We start from the raw sequence: 16,743 nt of genomic DNA on the forward strand, positions 1-16,743 counted from the left end.
TTCCATCATCGAACTGCGACGTTGCCCAGCGCAACGTCTACTGATCCGAGGCGACTGACATGTAAACGTCAAGTTGGACCTTCATATTTTCAAACAACGGGGCAATCAAACTCAAGTCTTTACATTTAATTTAAAGGTAGTCAATGCCAAAGATAAGGTAAGATCTTGTTTGCCACTTTGATCTTCCAATTGTGCATGTTTTTCCTAAACTAACGTTAGCTAACTAGCTAGTAGCAGCAGAGGACGGGGGGTTTGATAGTTACCAGTATATTTGATATAATGTTAGCTAGCTACCCAGCTATTAACAACATTAGTTTGTTGTCGCCCAAAACATCAGAATGAACAAATAAGGTTACATCGTAACGTTTGTCTAGTAGTGACACGCTATGGGAGTTGGCCTCTGCGGAGGTTCAGAGTCGGGAGGACGGGACAGGAGGGGAGGAGGATGGCGGAGTTGATCCAGTGTCACTCAACGAGAGAACCGTGTTCTTCATTGGGAATAAAGCAGGGGTAAGCTGTAGCCATCTTTATGACTGTGTGTCTGGAGAAACTAGCTAACAGTCCTCCTAATAGTGAGGTCCGGGTTCTCTAAATTTGGTCCGGGAGAGCTACTGGGTGTGAAGGCTTTTGTTCCAGCACAGCAGTAACCTACAAATCAATTTTACGTGTCACATACACATGGTTAGCAGATGTTAATGCGAGTGTAGCGAAATGCTTGTGCTTCTAGTTCCAACAGTGCAGTAATACCTAACAATTCCCCAACAACTACCTAATACACACAAATCTAAAGTGGTGAATGAGAATATGCACATGTAATTAATTATGTGAATGAGCGATGGCCGAGCGGCATAGGCAAGGTGCAATAGATGGTATGTATTACAGTATATGCATGTGATAAGAGTAATGTACGATATGTATACATTATTAAAGTGGCAATATTTACAGTGCATTGTATAAAGTGACTAGTGATCCATTTCTTAAAGTGGCCAGTGATTGGGTCTCAATGTAGGCAGCAGCCTCTCTGAGTTAGTGATTGCTGTTTAGCAGTCTGATGGCCTTGAGATAGGCCCGGCGTCGATGCACCCGTACTGACCTCGCCTTCTGGATGGTAGCGGTGTGAACAGGCAGTGGCTCGGGTGGTTGATATCCTTGATAATCATATTCCCTCCTCTTAGGGTAAAACTACAATTTTGCTCCGGTGCCTCGACAGGTGAGTTTATTCTCAGTACCACTGATGTATTTTTATAGTAAGATACTAGTATAGCTGTCTCTATTACTGGGAATTATATGTTGTTCTCTTCTAGGGATGAACCTCCTAAACCAACTCTAGCGTTGGAGTACACCTTTGGTAGACGGGCGCGAGGACACAACACTGTATGACACTGCTTTCATTTGTACAATTCCAGGGAGCTGATGGTGTGATGTCAGTCTGACCTGTTGTTCTCCTCCTCCAGCCCAAAGACATAGCTCACCTGTGGGAGCTGGGAGGAGGTACCTCCCTATCAGACCTGGTTCAGATCCCCATCACTGCTCAGAATGTCAGGTCAGTCCCAGTCCCACCACCTAAACTGCTTCTTAAATGAGTAGTTCATCACATGCCCTCTTCTCTAAAGCCACTTTAGAGACATTGTGCTAATGAAAGTAAAGAGGTCTGTGTGTGATTTCTCAGGTCTCTGTCTGTGGTGCTGGTTCTGGACCTGTCCAAGCCCAATGCTCTATGGGGAACCATGGAGAGGCTGCTTCAGACAACACGGACCCAGGTGGAGAAAGCTTCCTCCAAGCCACAAAGGACAGTAGAGTCCAAAGCTGGGTCCAAGCAGCAGGCCCAGAACAGACCCCTAATGGTCCTCCCTAAAGACCACCCGGTAAGACAACAACTTTTTCTAGTAGTTATGATTTTTTTTAAGGCTCGGCATTATTAATGTAAAAGGAGTCTTTGCTACATAGGATATTAACTCTGAGTCTCTCAACAGGACAGAGAGCTGATCAACCCCTTCCCAGTTCCACTGCTGATTATTGGCAGCAAGTTTGATATATTTCAGGTGAGATATGTGTTCTACTCATTTGAGAGGTATTGATATTTTAAAAAGTACACTACCGGTCACAAGTTTTACAACACCTACTCATTCAATGGTTTTTCTTTATTTTGACTATTTTCTACATTGTAGAATAATAGTGAAGACATTAAAACTATGATATAACACATATGGAATCATGTGGTAACCAAAAAAAGTATTAAGCAAGTAATATATTTTGTATTTGAGATTCTTCAAATAGCCACTGCCTTTTTAAAATGTATTTTTAATTTCGCATTTATTTAACTAGGCAAGTCAGTTAAGAACAAATTCTTATTTTCAATGACGGCCTAGGAACAGTGGGTTAACTGCATTGTTCAGGGGCCGAACGACAGATTTTTACCTTGCCCTCTCGGGGATTCGATCTTGCAACCTTTCGGTTACTAGTCCAATGCTCTAACCACTAGGCTACCTGCCTTGATGACAGCATTGCACACTCTTGGCATTCTCTCAACCATTTTCATGAGGTAGTCACCTGCAATGCATTTCAATTAACAGGTGTGCCAACTTAAAAGGTCATTTGTGGAATGAATTTCCTTCTTAATGCATTTGAGCCAATCAGTTGTGTTGTGACAAGGTAGGGGGTATAGAGAAGATAGCCCTATTTGGTAAAAGACCAAGTACATATTATGGCAAGAATATCTCAAATAAGCAAAGAAAATGAAAGTCCATCATTACTTTAAGACATGAAGGTCAGTCAATACAGAAAATGTCAAGAACTTTTACATTTCTTCAAGTGCAGTTGCAAAAACCATCAAGCGCTGTGATGAAACTGTCTCTCATGAGGACCTCCACAGGAATGGAAGGCCCAGTTACCTCTGCTGGAGAGGATACGTTCATTAGAGTTACCAGCCTCAGAAATTGCAGCCCAAATAAATGCTTCAGAGTTCAAGTAAGACGCATCTCAACATCAACTGTTCAGAGGAGACTGTGTGAATCAGGCCTTCATGTTCAAATTTCTACAAAGAAACCACTACTAAAGGACACCAATAAGAAGAAGAGAGTTGCTTGGGCCAAGAAACACAAGCAATGGACATTAGACTGGTGGAAATGTGTCCTTTGGTCTGGAGTCCAAATTGTATCTTTTTGGTTCCAACCTCCGTGTCTTTGTGAGACGTGGGGGAACGGATGATCTCTACATGTGTATTTCCCACCGTAAAGCATGGAGGAGGAGGTGTGGTGGTGCTTTCCTGGTGACTTATGTGATTTATTTAGAATTCAAGGCACACTTAACCAGCATGGCTACCACAGCATTCTGCAGTGATACGCCATCCCATCTGGTTTTGGCTTAGTGGAACTATAATTTGTTTTTCAACAGGATAATGACCAACACATCTCCAGGCAGTGTAAGGGCTATTTTACCAAGAAGGGGAGTGATGGAATGCTGCATCAGATGACCTGGCCTCCGCAATCCGCCAACCTCAACCAAATTCAGATGGTTTGGGATGAGCCGCAGTGTGAAGGAAAAGTAGCCAACAAGTCCTCAGCATATGTGGAAACTCCTTCAAGACTGTTGGAAAAGCATTCCAGGTGAAGCTGGTTGAGAGAATGCCAAGAGTGTGCAAAGCTGTCATCAAGACAAAGGTTGGCTATTTGAAGAATCTCATATAAAATATATTTGGATTTGTTTACCACTTTTTATGTTACTACATGTTTCCATATGTGATATTTCATAGTTTTGATGTATTCAGTATTATTCTACAATGTAGAAAATGGTAAAGAAATGTAAGAAAAAATGTTGAATGAGTAGGTGTTCTAAAACTTTTGACCGGGAGTGTATATTCACCCTGAAGAATGTAGTTGTTGGATTTGTGTTTACAATTGTTGGCTATTTCTGTTGATTTCTGTTTTTGTGGAAAAAAGACTGATAAATGCATTTTCTTTGTAGGACTTTGACTCTGAGAAGAGGAAAGTGATCTGCAAGACCCTTCGGTTTATTTCTCATTACTACGCAGCTTCTTTAATTGTAAGAACCGTAGGCCTAATAGTCAATCACAGTTGCCAATGTGCCTATGCATATCAGTATTTCACTGTAGGCTATATCAAACAAGTATCTCAAATGCTATGTTTGAGGGATGGTATCGTTTCATTACACAATATGTTCTATTCTTTCTGCCTCACCATCTGTCCATCCTTTCACCTGTCTGTTCTCTCTGCCTCACCATCTGTCCATCCTTTCACCTGTCTATTATCTACCTCACCATCTGTCCATCCTTTCACCTGTCTGTTCTCTCTGCCTCACCATTGTTCCCTCCTTTCACCTGTCTATTATCTACCTCACCATCTGTCCATCCTTTCACCTGTCTGTTCTCTCTGCCTCACCATTGTTCCCTCCTTTCACCTGTCTATTATCTGCCTCACCATCTGTCCATCCTTTCACCTGTATGTTCTCTCTGCCTCACCATCTGTCCATCCTTTCACCTGTCTATTATCTACCTCACCATCTGTCCATCCTTTCACCTGTCTGTTCTCTCTGCCTCACCATCTGTCCATCCTTTCACCTGTCTATTATCTACCTCACCATCTGTCCATCCTTTCACCTGTCTGTTCTCTCTGCCTCACCATTGTTCCCTCCTTTCACCTGTCTGTTCTCTCTGCCTCACCATTGTTCCCTCCTTTCACCTGTCTATTATCTGCCTCACCATCTGTCCATCCTTTCACCTGTAGTTTACCAGCAGCAAGTCTGAGAGCTTGATGTCCAAAACTAAGAGCTTATTCACACAACTCGGATTCGGGACAGAGAAGGGGTAAGAGCTGTTGTACCCTCCATCTGTCTATGCCACAGTTTGTCAATGCCACGGTTTGACTGTGCCACAATTTGTCATCATTTGAGAGGACTAGTATAGCCCAGTATAAATAATGTCCTCTGTCATTCAACATTAACACAGATGTACATGTTTCCTCCTATACTGACAGGAAATCTATGTCCTCTGACCTCAGTAAGCCTCTAATCATTCCTGCTGGGATGGACTCCCTCAGCCAGATAGGTGAGTTGTGTTTAGCACCCCCTTGTGGTAACAATCATTACAGCAGTGTTAAAGTGCCCTACTGTTTATCATACTGATGCTGTGTGTGTGTTGTTGTAACATGACACAATTGATGTCACTCTACTTTCCAGGTTCTCCCCCAACCACAGATGTGGACATTGGGACTCTTCATGCTAAAAACCCTCTAGATCTGTGGAAGAAAGTGTTTGAGGTTGTTTTCCCTCCTGAGGTAATTCCTGCATACGGACAAATACCCTCTCATTCACACACACAGGTTGATATATATATACAGTGCCTTGCGAAAGTATTCGGCCCCCTTGAACTTTGCGACCTTTTGCCACATTTCAGGCTTCAAACATAAAGATATAAAACTGTATTTTTTTGTGAAGAATCAACAACAAGTGGGACACAATCATGAAGTAGAACTACATTTATTGGATATTTCAAACTTTTTTAACAAATCAAAAACTGAAAAATTGGGCGTGCAAAATTATTCAGCCCCTTTACTTTCAGTGCGGCAAACTCTCTCCAGAAGTTCAGTGAGGATCTCTGAATGATCCAATGTTGACCTAAATGACTAATGATGATAAATACAATCCACCTGTGTGTAATCAAGTCTCCGTATAAATGCACCTGCACTGTGATAGTCTCAGAGGTCTGTTAAAAGCGCAGAGAGCATCATGAAGAACAAGGAACACACCAGGCAGGTCCGAGATACTGTTGTGAAGAAGTTTAAAGCCAGATTTGGATACAAAAAGATTTCCCAAGCTTTAAACATCCCAAGGAGCACTGTGCAAGCGATAATATTGAAATGGGAGGAGTATCAGACCACTGCAAATCTACCAAGACCTGGCCGTCCCTCTGAACTTTCAGCTCATACAAGGAGAAGACTGATCAGAGATGCAGCCAAGAGGCCCATGATCACTCTGGATGAACTGCGGAGATCTACAGCTGAGGTGGGAGACTCTGTCCATAGGACAACAATCAGTCGTATATTGCACAAATCTGGCCTTTATGGAAGAGTGGCAAGAAGAAAGCCATTTCTTAAAGATATCCATAAAAAGTGTCGTTTAAAGTTTGCCACAAGCCACCTGGGAGACACACCAAACATGTGGAAGAAGGTGCTCTGGTCAGATGAAACCAAAATTGAACTTTTTGGCAACAATGCAAACGTTATGTTTGCCGTAAAAGCAACACAGCTGAACACACCATCCCCACTGTCAAACATGGTGGTGGCAGCATCATGGTTTGGGCCTGCCTTTCTTCAGCAGGGACAGGGAAGATGGTTAACATTGATGGGAAGATAGATGGAGCCAAATACAGGACCATTCTGGAAGAAAACCTGATGGAGTCTGCAAAAGACCTGCGACTGGGACGGAGATTTGTCTTCCAACAAGACAATGATCCAAAACATAAAGCAAAATCTACAATGGAATGGTTCAAAAATAAACATATCCAGGTGTTAGAATGGCCAAGTCAAAGTCCAGACCTGAATCCAATCGAGAATCTGTGGAAAGAACTGAAAACTGCTGTTCACAAATGCTCTCCATCCAACCTCACTGAGCTCGAGCTGTTTTGCAAGGAGGAATGGGAAAAAATTTCTCTCGAAGTCTCTCGATGTGCAAAACTGATAGAGACATACCCCAAGCGACTTACAGCTGTAATCGCAGCAAAAGGTGGCGCTACAAAGTATTAACTTAAGGGGGCTCGATAATTTTGCACGCCCAATTTTTCAGTTTTTGATTTGTTAAAAAAGTTTGAAATATCCAATAAATGTCGTTCCACTTCATGATTGCGTCCAACTTGTTGTTGATTCTTCACAAAAAAATACAGTTTTATATCTTTATGTTTGAAACCTAAAATGTGTCAAAAGGTCGCAAAGTTCAAGGGGGCCGAATACTTTCGCAAGGCACTGTATATGTGTGTGTGATACTGATCCATTAATCGTGTCGTCCACCAGAACACCAGTGACCACCACAGAGAGCTGAAGGACCCAGCCAAGGACCCCCAGTATAGTGAGCCCCAGATTGACTCCATGAGGGCCCAAAAAGACACGGTATGAACCCTGTCTTAACTCCAATGTTTCTGATCTGATTGGTCAAAAGAAAAAGTGGGAAAAAATCAGAATTGGGCTGTTTGTGTAAACGCAACCCTAGGGTTAGAAGAGTTGGCTACAGCACACACTGTATGGGTCCATGGAGATTGTCAAGATTATCTTGTTCTTCTAATCTAGCTCAAACATCTCTACTTGTCTTCTAGTAAGCCCAGTTACACTGCATTGCCCCGTAATAACCCTGAACTAAAGTAAACTCTGCTTCTACACCTGCATTGCTTGCTGTTTGGAGTTTTAGGCCGGGTTTCTGTACAGCACTTTGAGATATCAGCTGATGTACGAAGGGCTATATAAATACATTTGATTTGATTTGATTTGTGTGTATCTGGCTGTAGCCAAGAGTCCAGATTATGTTTTATTGTTGTTGAATCAGATGGCACTCCAATTGGACAGGGATCATGTGATGGGTGGAGTCAGCCAATAAGAGTTGAGAGGCTGGGGTACTGAATCCATGCCAATACACAGAATGTGGATACTAAACACTCAAACATGTACCTTGATAGATGAGTCTAGGAACCCAGACAGAGCCATTAAGTGGAACTTGCTTCAGATGCAACCTTTATAGATGGGTTTTTATGAGGTCAGAATTCAGTTCCAGGTCACACTGAGTTCATATGTTTTTACCAGCAATACTGATTGACTCTCTGTCAATCATATACAGCATGTCAGATGTATCACCTAACTGAATCAGTCAGCTGAACCCTGAGCTCAGCATCCAGAACAGCTTTCTGTTATACAGCTTACGTTGTTTGACAGTCGACTTGCATGGTATCCTGACATGGTTTTAACGCTATAGGATAGATAAACCATGTAGAATGAACCCAAAACGCTCATAATAACATTGTGCCTTCTGTCTTTTCTACAGGAACTGGATCAGTACAAGAGAAATGCGTCCAAGTCTTGGAAAGGCCTGGAACTGGAGACCTAACTTAATGGACTCATCAGCTCTCTCAGCCAATGAGATCAAAAGAACAGAATGTTCTAAAGCACAGACAGACTTCAGCCATGGCAGACACCTGTCCAGTCATTTAATAAACCGTACTGACTTCAGCCATGGCAGACATCTGTCCAGTCATTTAATAAACCGTACTGACTTCAGCCATGGCAGACACCTGTCCAGTCATTTAATAAACCGTACTGACTTCAGCCATGGCAGACACCTGTCCAGTCAATTAATAAACCGTACTGACTTCAGCCATGGCAGACACCTGTCCAGTCATTTAATAAACCGTACTGACTTCAGCCATGGCAGACACCTGTCCAGTCATTTAATAAACCGTACTGACTTCAGCCATGGCAGACACCTGTCCAGTCATTTAATAAACCGTACTGACTTCAGCCATGGCAGACACCTGTCCAGTCATTTAATAAACCGTACTGACTTCAGCCATGGCAGACACTTGTCCAGTCATTTAATAAACCTTACTGACTTCAGCCATGGCAGACACCTGTCCAGTCATTTAATAAACCGTACTGACTTCAGCCATGGCAGACACCTGTCCAGTCATTTAATAAACCGTACTGACTTCAGCCATGGCAGACACCTGTCCAGTCATTTAATAAACCGTACTGACTTCAGCCATGGCAGACACCTGTCCAGTCATTTAATAAACCGTACTGACTTCAGCCATGGCAGACACCTGTCCAGTCATTTAATAAACCGTACTGACTTCAGCCATGGCAGACACCTGTCCAGTCATTTAATAAACCGTACTGACTTCAGCCATGGCAGACACCTCTCCAGTCATTTAATAAACCGTACTGACTTCAGCCATGGCAGACTCCTGTCTAGTCATTTAATAAACCGTACTGACTTCAGCCATGGCAGACACCTGTCCAGTCATTTAATAAACCGTACTGACTTCAGCCATGGCAGACACCTGTCCAGTCATTTAATAAACCGTACTGACTTCAGCCATGGCAGACACCTGTCCAGTCATTTAATAAACCGTACTGACTTCAGCCATGGCAGACACCTGTCCAGTCATTTAATAAACCGTACTGACTTCAGCCATGGCAGACACCTGTCCAGTCATTTAATAAACCGTACTGACTTCAGCCATGGCAGACACCTGTCCAGTCATTTAATAAACCGTACAGACTTCAGCCATGGCAGACACCTGTCTAGTCATTTAATAAACCGTACAGACTTCAGCCATGGCAGACTCCTGTCGAGTCAATTAATAAACCATACAGACTTCAGCCATGGCAGACACCTCCTGTTCAGTCATTTAATAAACTGTACTGACTTCAGCCATGGCAGACACCTGTCTAGTCATATAATAAACCATACAGACTTCAGCCATGGCAGACACCTGTCCAGTCATTTAATAGATCGTACAGACTACAGCCATGGCAGACGCATGTCCAGTCATTTAATAAACCATACAGACTTCAGCCATGGCAGACACCTGTCCAGTCATTTAATAGATCGTACTGACTTCAGCCATGGCAGACACCTGTCCAGTCATTTAATAAACCATACAGACTTCAGCCATGGCAGACACCTGTCCAGTCATTTAATAAACCGTACTGACTTCAGCCATGGCAGACACCTGTCCAGTCATTTAATAAACCGTACAGACTTCAGCCATGGCAGACACCTGTCTAGTCATTTAATAAACCGTACTGACTTCAGCCATGGCAGACACCTGTCCAGTCATTTAATAAACCGTACTGACTTCAGCCATGGCAGACACCTGTCCAGTCATTTAATAAACCGTACTGACTTCAGCCATGGCAGACACCTGTCCAGTCATTTAATAAACCGTACTGACTTCAGCCATGGCAGACACCTGTCCAGTCATTTAATAAACCGTACTGACTTCAGCCATGGCAGACACCTGTCCAGTCAATTAATAAACCGTACTGACTTCAGCCATGGCAGACACCTGTCCAGTCATTTAATAAACCGTACTGACTTCAGCCATGGCAGACACCTGTCCAGTCATTTAATAAACCGTACTGACTTCAGCCATGGCAGACACCTGTCCAGTCATTTAATAAACCGTACTGACTTCAGCCATGGCAGACACCTGTCCAGTCATTTAATAAACCGTACTGACTTCAGCCATGGCAGACACTTGTCCAGTCATTTAATAAACCGTACTGACTTCAGCCATGGCAGACACCTGTCCAGTCATTTAATAAACCGTACTGACTTCAGCCATGGCAGACACCTGTCCAGTCATTTAATAAACCGTACTGACTTCAGCCATGGCAGACACCTGTCCAGTCATTTAATAAACCGTACTGACTTCAGCCATGGCAGACACCTGTCCAGTCATTTAATAAACCGTACTGACTTCAGCCATGGCAGACACCTGTCCAGTCATTTAATAAACCGTACTGACTTCAGCCATGGCAGACACCTGTCCAGTCATTTAATAAACCGTACTGACTTCAGCCATGGCAGACACCTGTCCAGTCATTTAATAAACCGTACTGACTTCAGCCATGGCAGACTCCTGTCTAGTCATTTAATAAACCGTACTGACTTCAGCCATGGCAGACACCTGTCCAGTCATTTAATAAACCGTACTGACTTCAGCCATGGCAGACACCTGTCCAGTCATTTAATAAACCGTACTGACTTCAGCCATGGCAGACACCTGTCCAGTCATTTAATAAACCGTACTGACTTCAGCCATGGCAGACACCTGTCCAGTCATTTAATAAACCGTACTGACTTCAGCCATGGCAGACACCTGTCCAGTCATTTAATAAACCGTACAGACTTCAGCCATGGCAGACACCTGTCTAGTCATTTAATAAACCGTACAGACTTCAGCCATGGCAGACTCCTGTCGAGTCAATTAATAAACCATACAGACTTCAGCCATGGCAGACACCTCCTGTTCAGTCATTTAATAAACTGTACTGACTTCAGCCATGGCAGACACCTGTCTAGTCATATAATAAACCATACAGACTTCAGCCATGGCAGACACCTGTCCAGTCATTTAATAGATCGTACAGACTACAGCCATGGCAGACGCATGTCCAGTCATTTAATAAACCATACAGACTTCAGCCATGGCAGACACCTGTCCAGTCATTTAATAGATCGTACTGACTTCAGCCATGGCAGACACCTGTCCAGTCATTTAATAAACCATACAGACTTCAGCCATGGCAGACACCTGTCCAGTCATTTAATAAACCGTACTGACTTCAGCCATGGCAGACACCTGTCCAGTCATTTAATAAACCGTACAGACTTCAGCCATGGCAGACACCTGTCTAGTCATTTAATAAACCGTACTGACTTCAGCCATGGCAGACACCTGTCCAGTCATTTAATAAACCGTACTGACTTCAGCCATGGCAGACACCTGTCCAGTCATTTAATAAACCGTACTGACTTCAGCCATGGCAGACACCTGTCCAGTCATTTAATAAACCGTACTGACTTCAGCCATGGCAGACACCTGTCCAGTCATTTAATAAACCGTACTGACTTCAGCCATGGCAGACACCTGTCCAGTCATTTAATAAACCGTACTGACTTCAGCCATGGCAGACACCTGTCCAGTCATTTAATAAACCATACAGACTTCAGCCATGGCAGACACCTGTCCAGTCATTTAATAAACCGTACTGACTTCAGCCATGGCAGACACCTGTCCAGTCATTTAATAAACCGTACAGACTTCAGCCATGGCAGACACCTGTCTAGTCATTTAATAAACCGTACTGACTTCAGCCATGGCAGACACCTGTCCAGTCATTTAATAAACCGTACTGACTTCAGCCATGGCAGACACCTGTCCAGTCATTTAATAAACCGTACTGACTTCAGCCATGGCAGACACTTGTCCAGTCATTTAATAAACCGTACTGACTTCAGCCATGGCAGACACCTGTCCAGTCATTTAATAAACCGTACTGACTTCAGCCATGGCAGACACCTGTCCAGTCATTTAATAAACCGTACTGACTTCAGCCATGGCAGACACCTGTCCAGTCATTTAATAAACCGTACTGACTTCAGCCATGGCAGACACCTGTCCAGTCATTTAATAAACCGTACTGACTTCAGCCATGGCAGACACCTGTCCAGTCATTTAATAAACCGTACTGACTTCAGCCATGGCAGACACCTGTCCAGTCATTTAATAAACCGTACTGACTTCAGCCATGGCAGACACCTGTCCAGTCATTTAATAAACCGTACTGACTTCAGCCATGGCAGACACCTGTCCAGTCATTTAATAAACCGTACTGACTTCAGCCATGGCAGACTCCTGTCTAGTCATTTAATAAACCGTACTGACTTCAGCCATGGCAGACACCTGTCCAGTCATTTAATAAACCGTACTGACTTCAGCCATGGCAGACACCTGTCCAGTCATTTAATAAACCGTACTGACTTCAGCCATGGCAGACACCTGTCCAGTCATTTAATAAACCGTACTGACTTCAGCCATGGCAGACACCTGTCCAGTCATTTAATAAACCGTACAGACTTCAGCCATGGCAGACACCTGTCTAGTCATTTAATAAACCGTACAGACTTCAGCCATGGCAGACTCCTGTCGAGTCAATTAATAAACCATACAGACTTCAGCCATGGCAGACACCTCCTGTTCAGTCATTTAATAAACTGTACTGACTTCAGCCATGGCAGACACCTGTCCAGTCATTTAATAAACCATACAGACTTCAGCCATGGCAGACACCTGTCCAGTCATTTAATAGATCGTACAGACTACAGCCATGGCAGACGCATGTCCAGTCATTTAATGAACCCAGAGAACTGCTCCCATTATCATATACTGTAGAACATTTCATATCGATTGTTTTGGATTCATACTGTTGAAGTCAGAAGTTTACATACATCTTAGCCAAATACATTTAAACTCAGTTTTTCACAATTCCTGACATTTAATTATAGTAAAAAAAAAACCTGTCTTAGGTCAGTTATGTTCACCACATTATTTTAAGAATGTGGAATGTCAGAATAATAGTTGATAGAATGATTTATTTAAACTTTTATTTCTTTCATCACATTCCCAGTGGGTCAGAAGATTACATACACTCAATAAGTATTTGGTAGCATTACCATTAAATTGTTTAACTTGGGTTAAACGTTTTGGGTAGCCTTCCACAAGCTTCCCACAATAAGTTGGGTGAATTTTGGTCTATTCTTCCTGACAGAGCTGTAACTGAGCCAGGTTTGTAGGCCTCCTTGCTTGCTCTCGCTTTTTCAGTTCTGCCCACAGATTTTCGATAGGATTGAGGTCAGGGATTTGTGATGGCCACTCCTATACCTTGACTTTGTTGTCCTTAAGCCATTTTGCCACAACTTTGGAAGTATGCTTGGGGTCATTGTCCATTTGGAAGACCCATTTGCGACCAAGCTTTAACTTCCTGACTGATGTCTTGAGATGTTGCTTCAATATATCCACATATTTTCCTACCTCATGATGCCATCTATTTTGTGAAGTGCACCAGTCCCTCCTGCAGCAAAGCACTCCCACAACATGATGCTGCCATCCCTATGCTTCATTGTTGGGATGGTGTTCTTTGACTTGCAAGCCTCCCCCTTTTTCCTCCAAAGATAATGATGGTCATTATGGCCGAACAGTTCTACTTTTGTTTCATCAGACCAGAGGACATTTCTCCAAAAAGCACAATCTTTGTCCCCATGTGCAGTTGCAAACCGTAGTTAGCTTTTTTATGGCTGTTTTGGAGCAGTGGCTTCTTCCTTTCAGAGCAGCCTTTCAGGTTATGTCGATATAGGACTTGTTTTACTGTGGATATAGATCATTTTGTACCCGTTTCCTCCAGCATCAAAACAAGGTCCTTTTGTTGTTGTTCTGGAATTGATTTGCACTTTTTGCACCAAAGTAAGTTCAACACTAGGAGACAAAACTTGTCTCCTTCCTGAGCGGCATGATGGCTGTGTGGTCCCATGTTGTTTACACTTGCGTACTATTGTTTGTACAGATGAACGTGGTCCCTTCAGGCGTTTGGTCCCTTCAGGCGTTACTACCAAGGATGAACCAGACTTGTGGAGGTCCACAATTTATTTTCTGAGGTCTTGGCTGATTTATTTTGAGTTTCCCATGATGTCAAGCAAAGAGGAACTGAGTTTGAAGGTAGGCCTTGAAATACATCCACAGGTACACCTACAATTGACTCAAATGATGTCAATTAGCCTATCTGAAGCTTCTAAAGCCATGACATCATTTTCTGGAATTTTCCAAACTGTTTAAAGGCACAGTCAAATTAGTGTATGTAAATTGCTGACCCACTGGAATTACAGTTAATCATAACATTATAAGTGAAATAATCTGTCTGGAAATATTTGTTGGAAAAATGACTTGTTTTAATGACTCCAACCTAAGTGTATGTAAACTTCCGACTTCAACTATACATAGATTTTCCTATTCATACATACAACTGTTAAAAGTAGGCTATTTTGAAAAATATTGTTATATTGTACAAATTATGTATTTTCATAAGGCGATCCCAACAGATTGCAACATACTAGCATGTCACTTTCTGCGAGTGTGGAAATACATTAGATATACAACAATATACCTTTAAGTAATAACAGCATTACAGTAGTATTACTTCTTTATACTGGCAGAATCATTTACTAGATTTGTTGCCATACTTCCATTAGAGACGTCACATTTACAGTGCATTCGGAAAGTATTCAGACCTCTTGACTTTTTCCACATTGTGGTACGTTACAGCCTTATTCTAAAATTGATTAAATATAGTCTATGTCTCATCAATCTATACACAATACCCCATAATAACAAAGCAAAAACTTTTTTTTATTTATTTTTCTCCAAATGTATTAACATTTCTAAACATGAATATCTTATTGACATAAGTATTCAGACCCTTTGCTATTGGAGTTGAAATTGAGCTCAGGTGCATCCTGTTTCCTTTGATCATCCTTGAGATGTTTCTACAACTTGATTGGAGTCCACCTATAGTAAATTCAATTGATTGGACATAATTTGGAAAGGTGCACACGCCTGTCTATATAAGGTCCGACAGTTGACAGTGCATGGCAGAGCAAAAACCAAGCAATGAGGTCGAATGAATTGTCCGTAGAGCTCGGAGACAGGATTGTGTCAAGGCACAGATCTGGGGAAGGATAACAAAACATGTCTGCAGCATTGAAGGTCCCCAAGAACATAGTGGCCTCTGTCACTGTTAAATTGAAGAAGTTGGGAACCACCAAGACTCTTCCTAGTGCTGGCCGTCCAGCCAAACTGAGCGATTAGGGGAGAAGTGCCTTGGTCAGGTAGGTGACCAAGAACATGATTGTCCCTCTGACAGAGCTCTAGAGTTGCTCTGTGGAGATGGAAGAACCAACCACCTCTGCAGCACTACCAATCAGGCCTTTATGGTAGAGTGGCCAGACAGAAGCCACTCTACCGTAAAAGGCACATGATAGCCCTCTTGGAGTTTGCCAAAAGGCACCTAAAGACTCTCAGACCATGACAGACAAGATTCTCTGGTCTGATGAAACCAAGATTGAACTCTTTGGCCTGAATGCCAAGTGTCACATCTGGAGGAAACCCAGCACCAACCCTACGGGGGAAGCATGGGGGTGGCAGCATCATGCTGTGGGGATGTTCTTCAGCGGCAGGAACTAGGAGACTAGTCAGGATCAAGGCAAAGATGAACTGAGCAAAGTACAGAGAGATCCTTGATGAAAACCTGCTTCAGAGTGCTCAGGACCTCAGACTGGGGCAAAGGTTCACCTTCCAACAGGATAATGACCCTAAGTACGCAGTCAAGACAACGCAGGAGTAGCTGGCACCTGCAGAGAAGAGGATCTGCAGAGCAGAATGGGAGAAACTCCCCAAATACAGGTGTGCCAAGCTTGTAGCATCATACCCAAGACTCAATGCTGTAATTGCTGCCTAAGGTGCTTCAACAAAGTACTGAGTAAATGGTCTGAATACTTATGTAAATGTGATATTTAATTTTGTTTTTATAAATGAACAAAAATGTCTAAACTGTTTTTACTTCATCATTATGGGGTATTGTGTGTAGATTAATGAGGAAAAATGTTTTTTTTGTTTATATATATACATTTTAGAATAAGGCTGTAACGTAACAAAACATAGAAAAGGTAAAGGGATCTGAATAATTTCCGAATGCACTATATCACATGCTTTGCTCATGACACTCCTAGTAAATGTGATAACTCAATAACCACTTTTCATTTTGACAGGTCCCACTTTACTACATAAGGAAGTCCTGTATTCAGTAACAGCAGAATTGGCTCCTCCATTTCCCCTCCTTGTAAATGTACTGGGAAAATATCTCCATTCTTTTTGTTTCTTACTTTCATTTAGACAGTTTGAAATTAGACAGATGGAAGGGGAGGAACTGCATAGAAAGTGGTGCACCAAATATTCGTAATGAATGGAATGGTATCAAACACATGGTTTGATAACTCCATTCCAGACATTATTATGAGCCATCCTCCCCTTACCAGCCTACTGTGCTCCCACAGCCCTTTCTGTCTCCATGATGATACTGTTGGTGTCAGTCTCTGTTTCAGTGTTGGACGAGGCGGCCTCTGTTTCAG

At 42.6% G+C, this 16,743-nt stretch overlaps 1 protein-coding gene across 2 annotated transcripts; it reads left to right on the forward strand.

Moving 5' to 3' along the window:
* On the forward strand, positions 1-9,162 carry dync2li1 (dynein, cytoplasmic 2, light intermediate chain 1). Of its 2 annotated transcripts, none has more exons than XM_021581357.2 (13): positions 1-157; positions 375-510; positions 1,176-1,210; positions 1,305-1,374; positions 1,455-1,543; positions 1,670-1,865; positions 1,974-2,042; positions 3,964-4,041; positions 4,743-4,822; positions 4,992-5,062; positions 5,194-5,291; positions 7,023-7,118; positions 8,041-9,162. In XM_021581357.2, the coding sequence occupies exons 1-13, from the start codon at positions 144-146 to the stop codon at positions 8,101-8,103; spliced, it is 1,095 nt and encodes a 364-aa protein (XP_021437032.1). In that variant the 5' UTR covers positions 1-143; the 3' UTR covers positions 8,104-9,162. The 2 variants fall into 2 exon arrangements, with proteins under 2 accessions (XP_021437032.1, XP_021437033.1); XM_021581358.2 differs by having other exon boundaries at positions 378-510.
* Positions 9,163-16,743: the final 7,581 nt, after the last annotated feature.

The sequence above is a fragment of the Oncorhynchus mykiss genome, chromosome 23, assembly GCF_013265735.2.
Source record: "Oncorhynchus mykiss isolate Arlee chromosome 23, USDA_OmykA_1.1, whole genome shotgun sequence".
Taxonomy (NCBI): domain Eukaryota; kingdom Metazoa; phylum Chordata; class Actinopteri; order Salmoniformes; family Salmonidae; genus Oncorhynchus; species Oncorhynchus mykiss.

Coding starts and splice junctions, on each gene's coding strand:
- dync2li1 (XM_021581357.2), top strand. Junction 4,823..4,991: donor GGATTCGGGACAGAGAAGGG/GTAAGAGCTGTT, acceptor CTATACTGACAG/GAAATCTATGTCCTCTGACC. Junction 5,292..7,022: donor AGGTTGTTTTCCCTCCTGAG/GTAATTCCTGCA, acceptor GTCGTCCACCAG/AACACCAGTGACCACCACAG.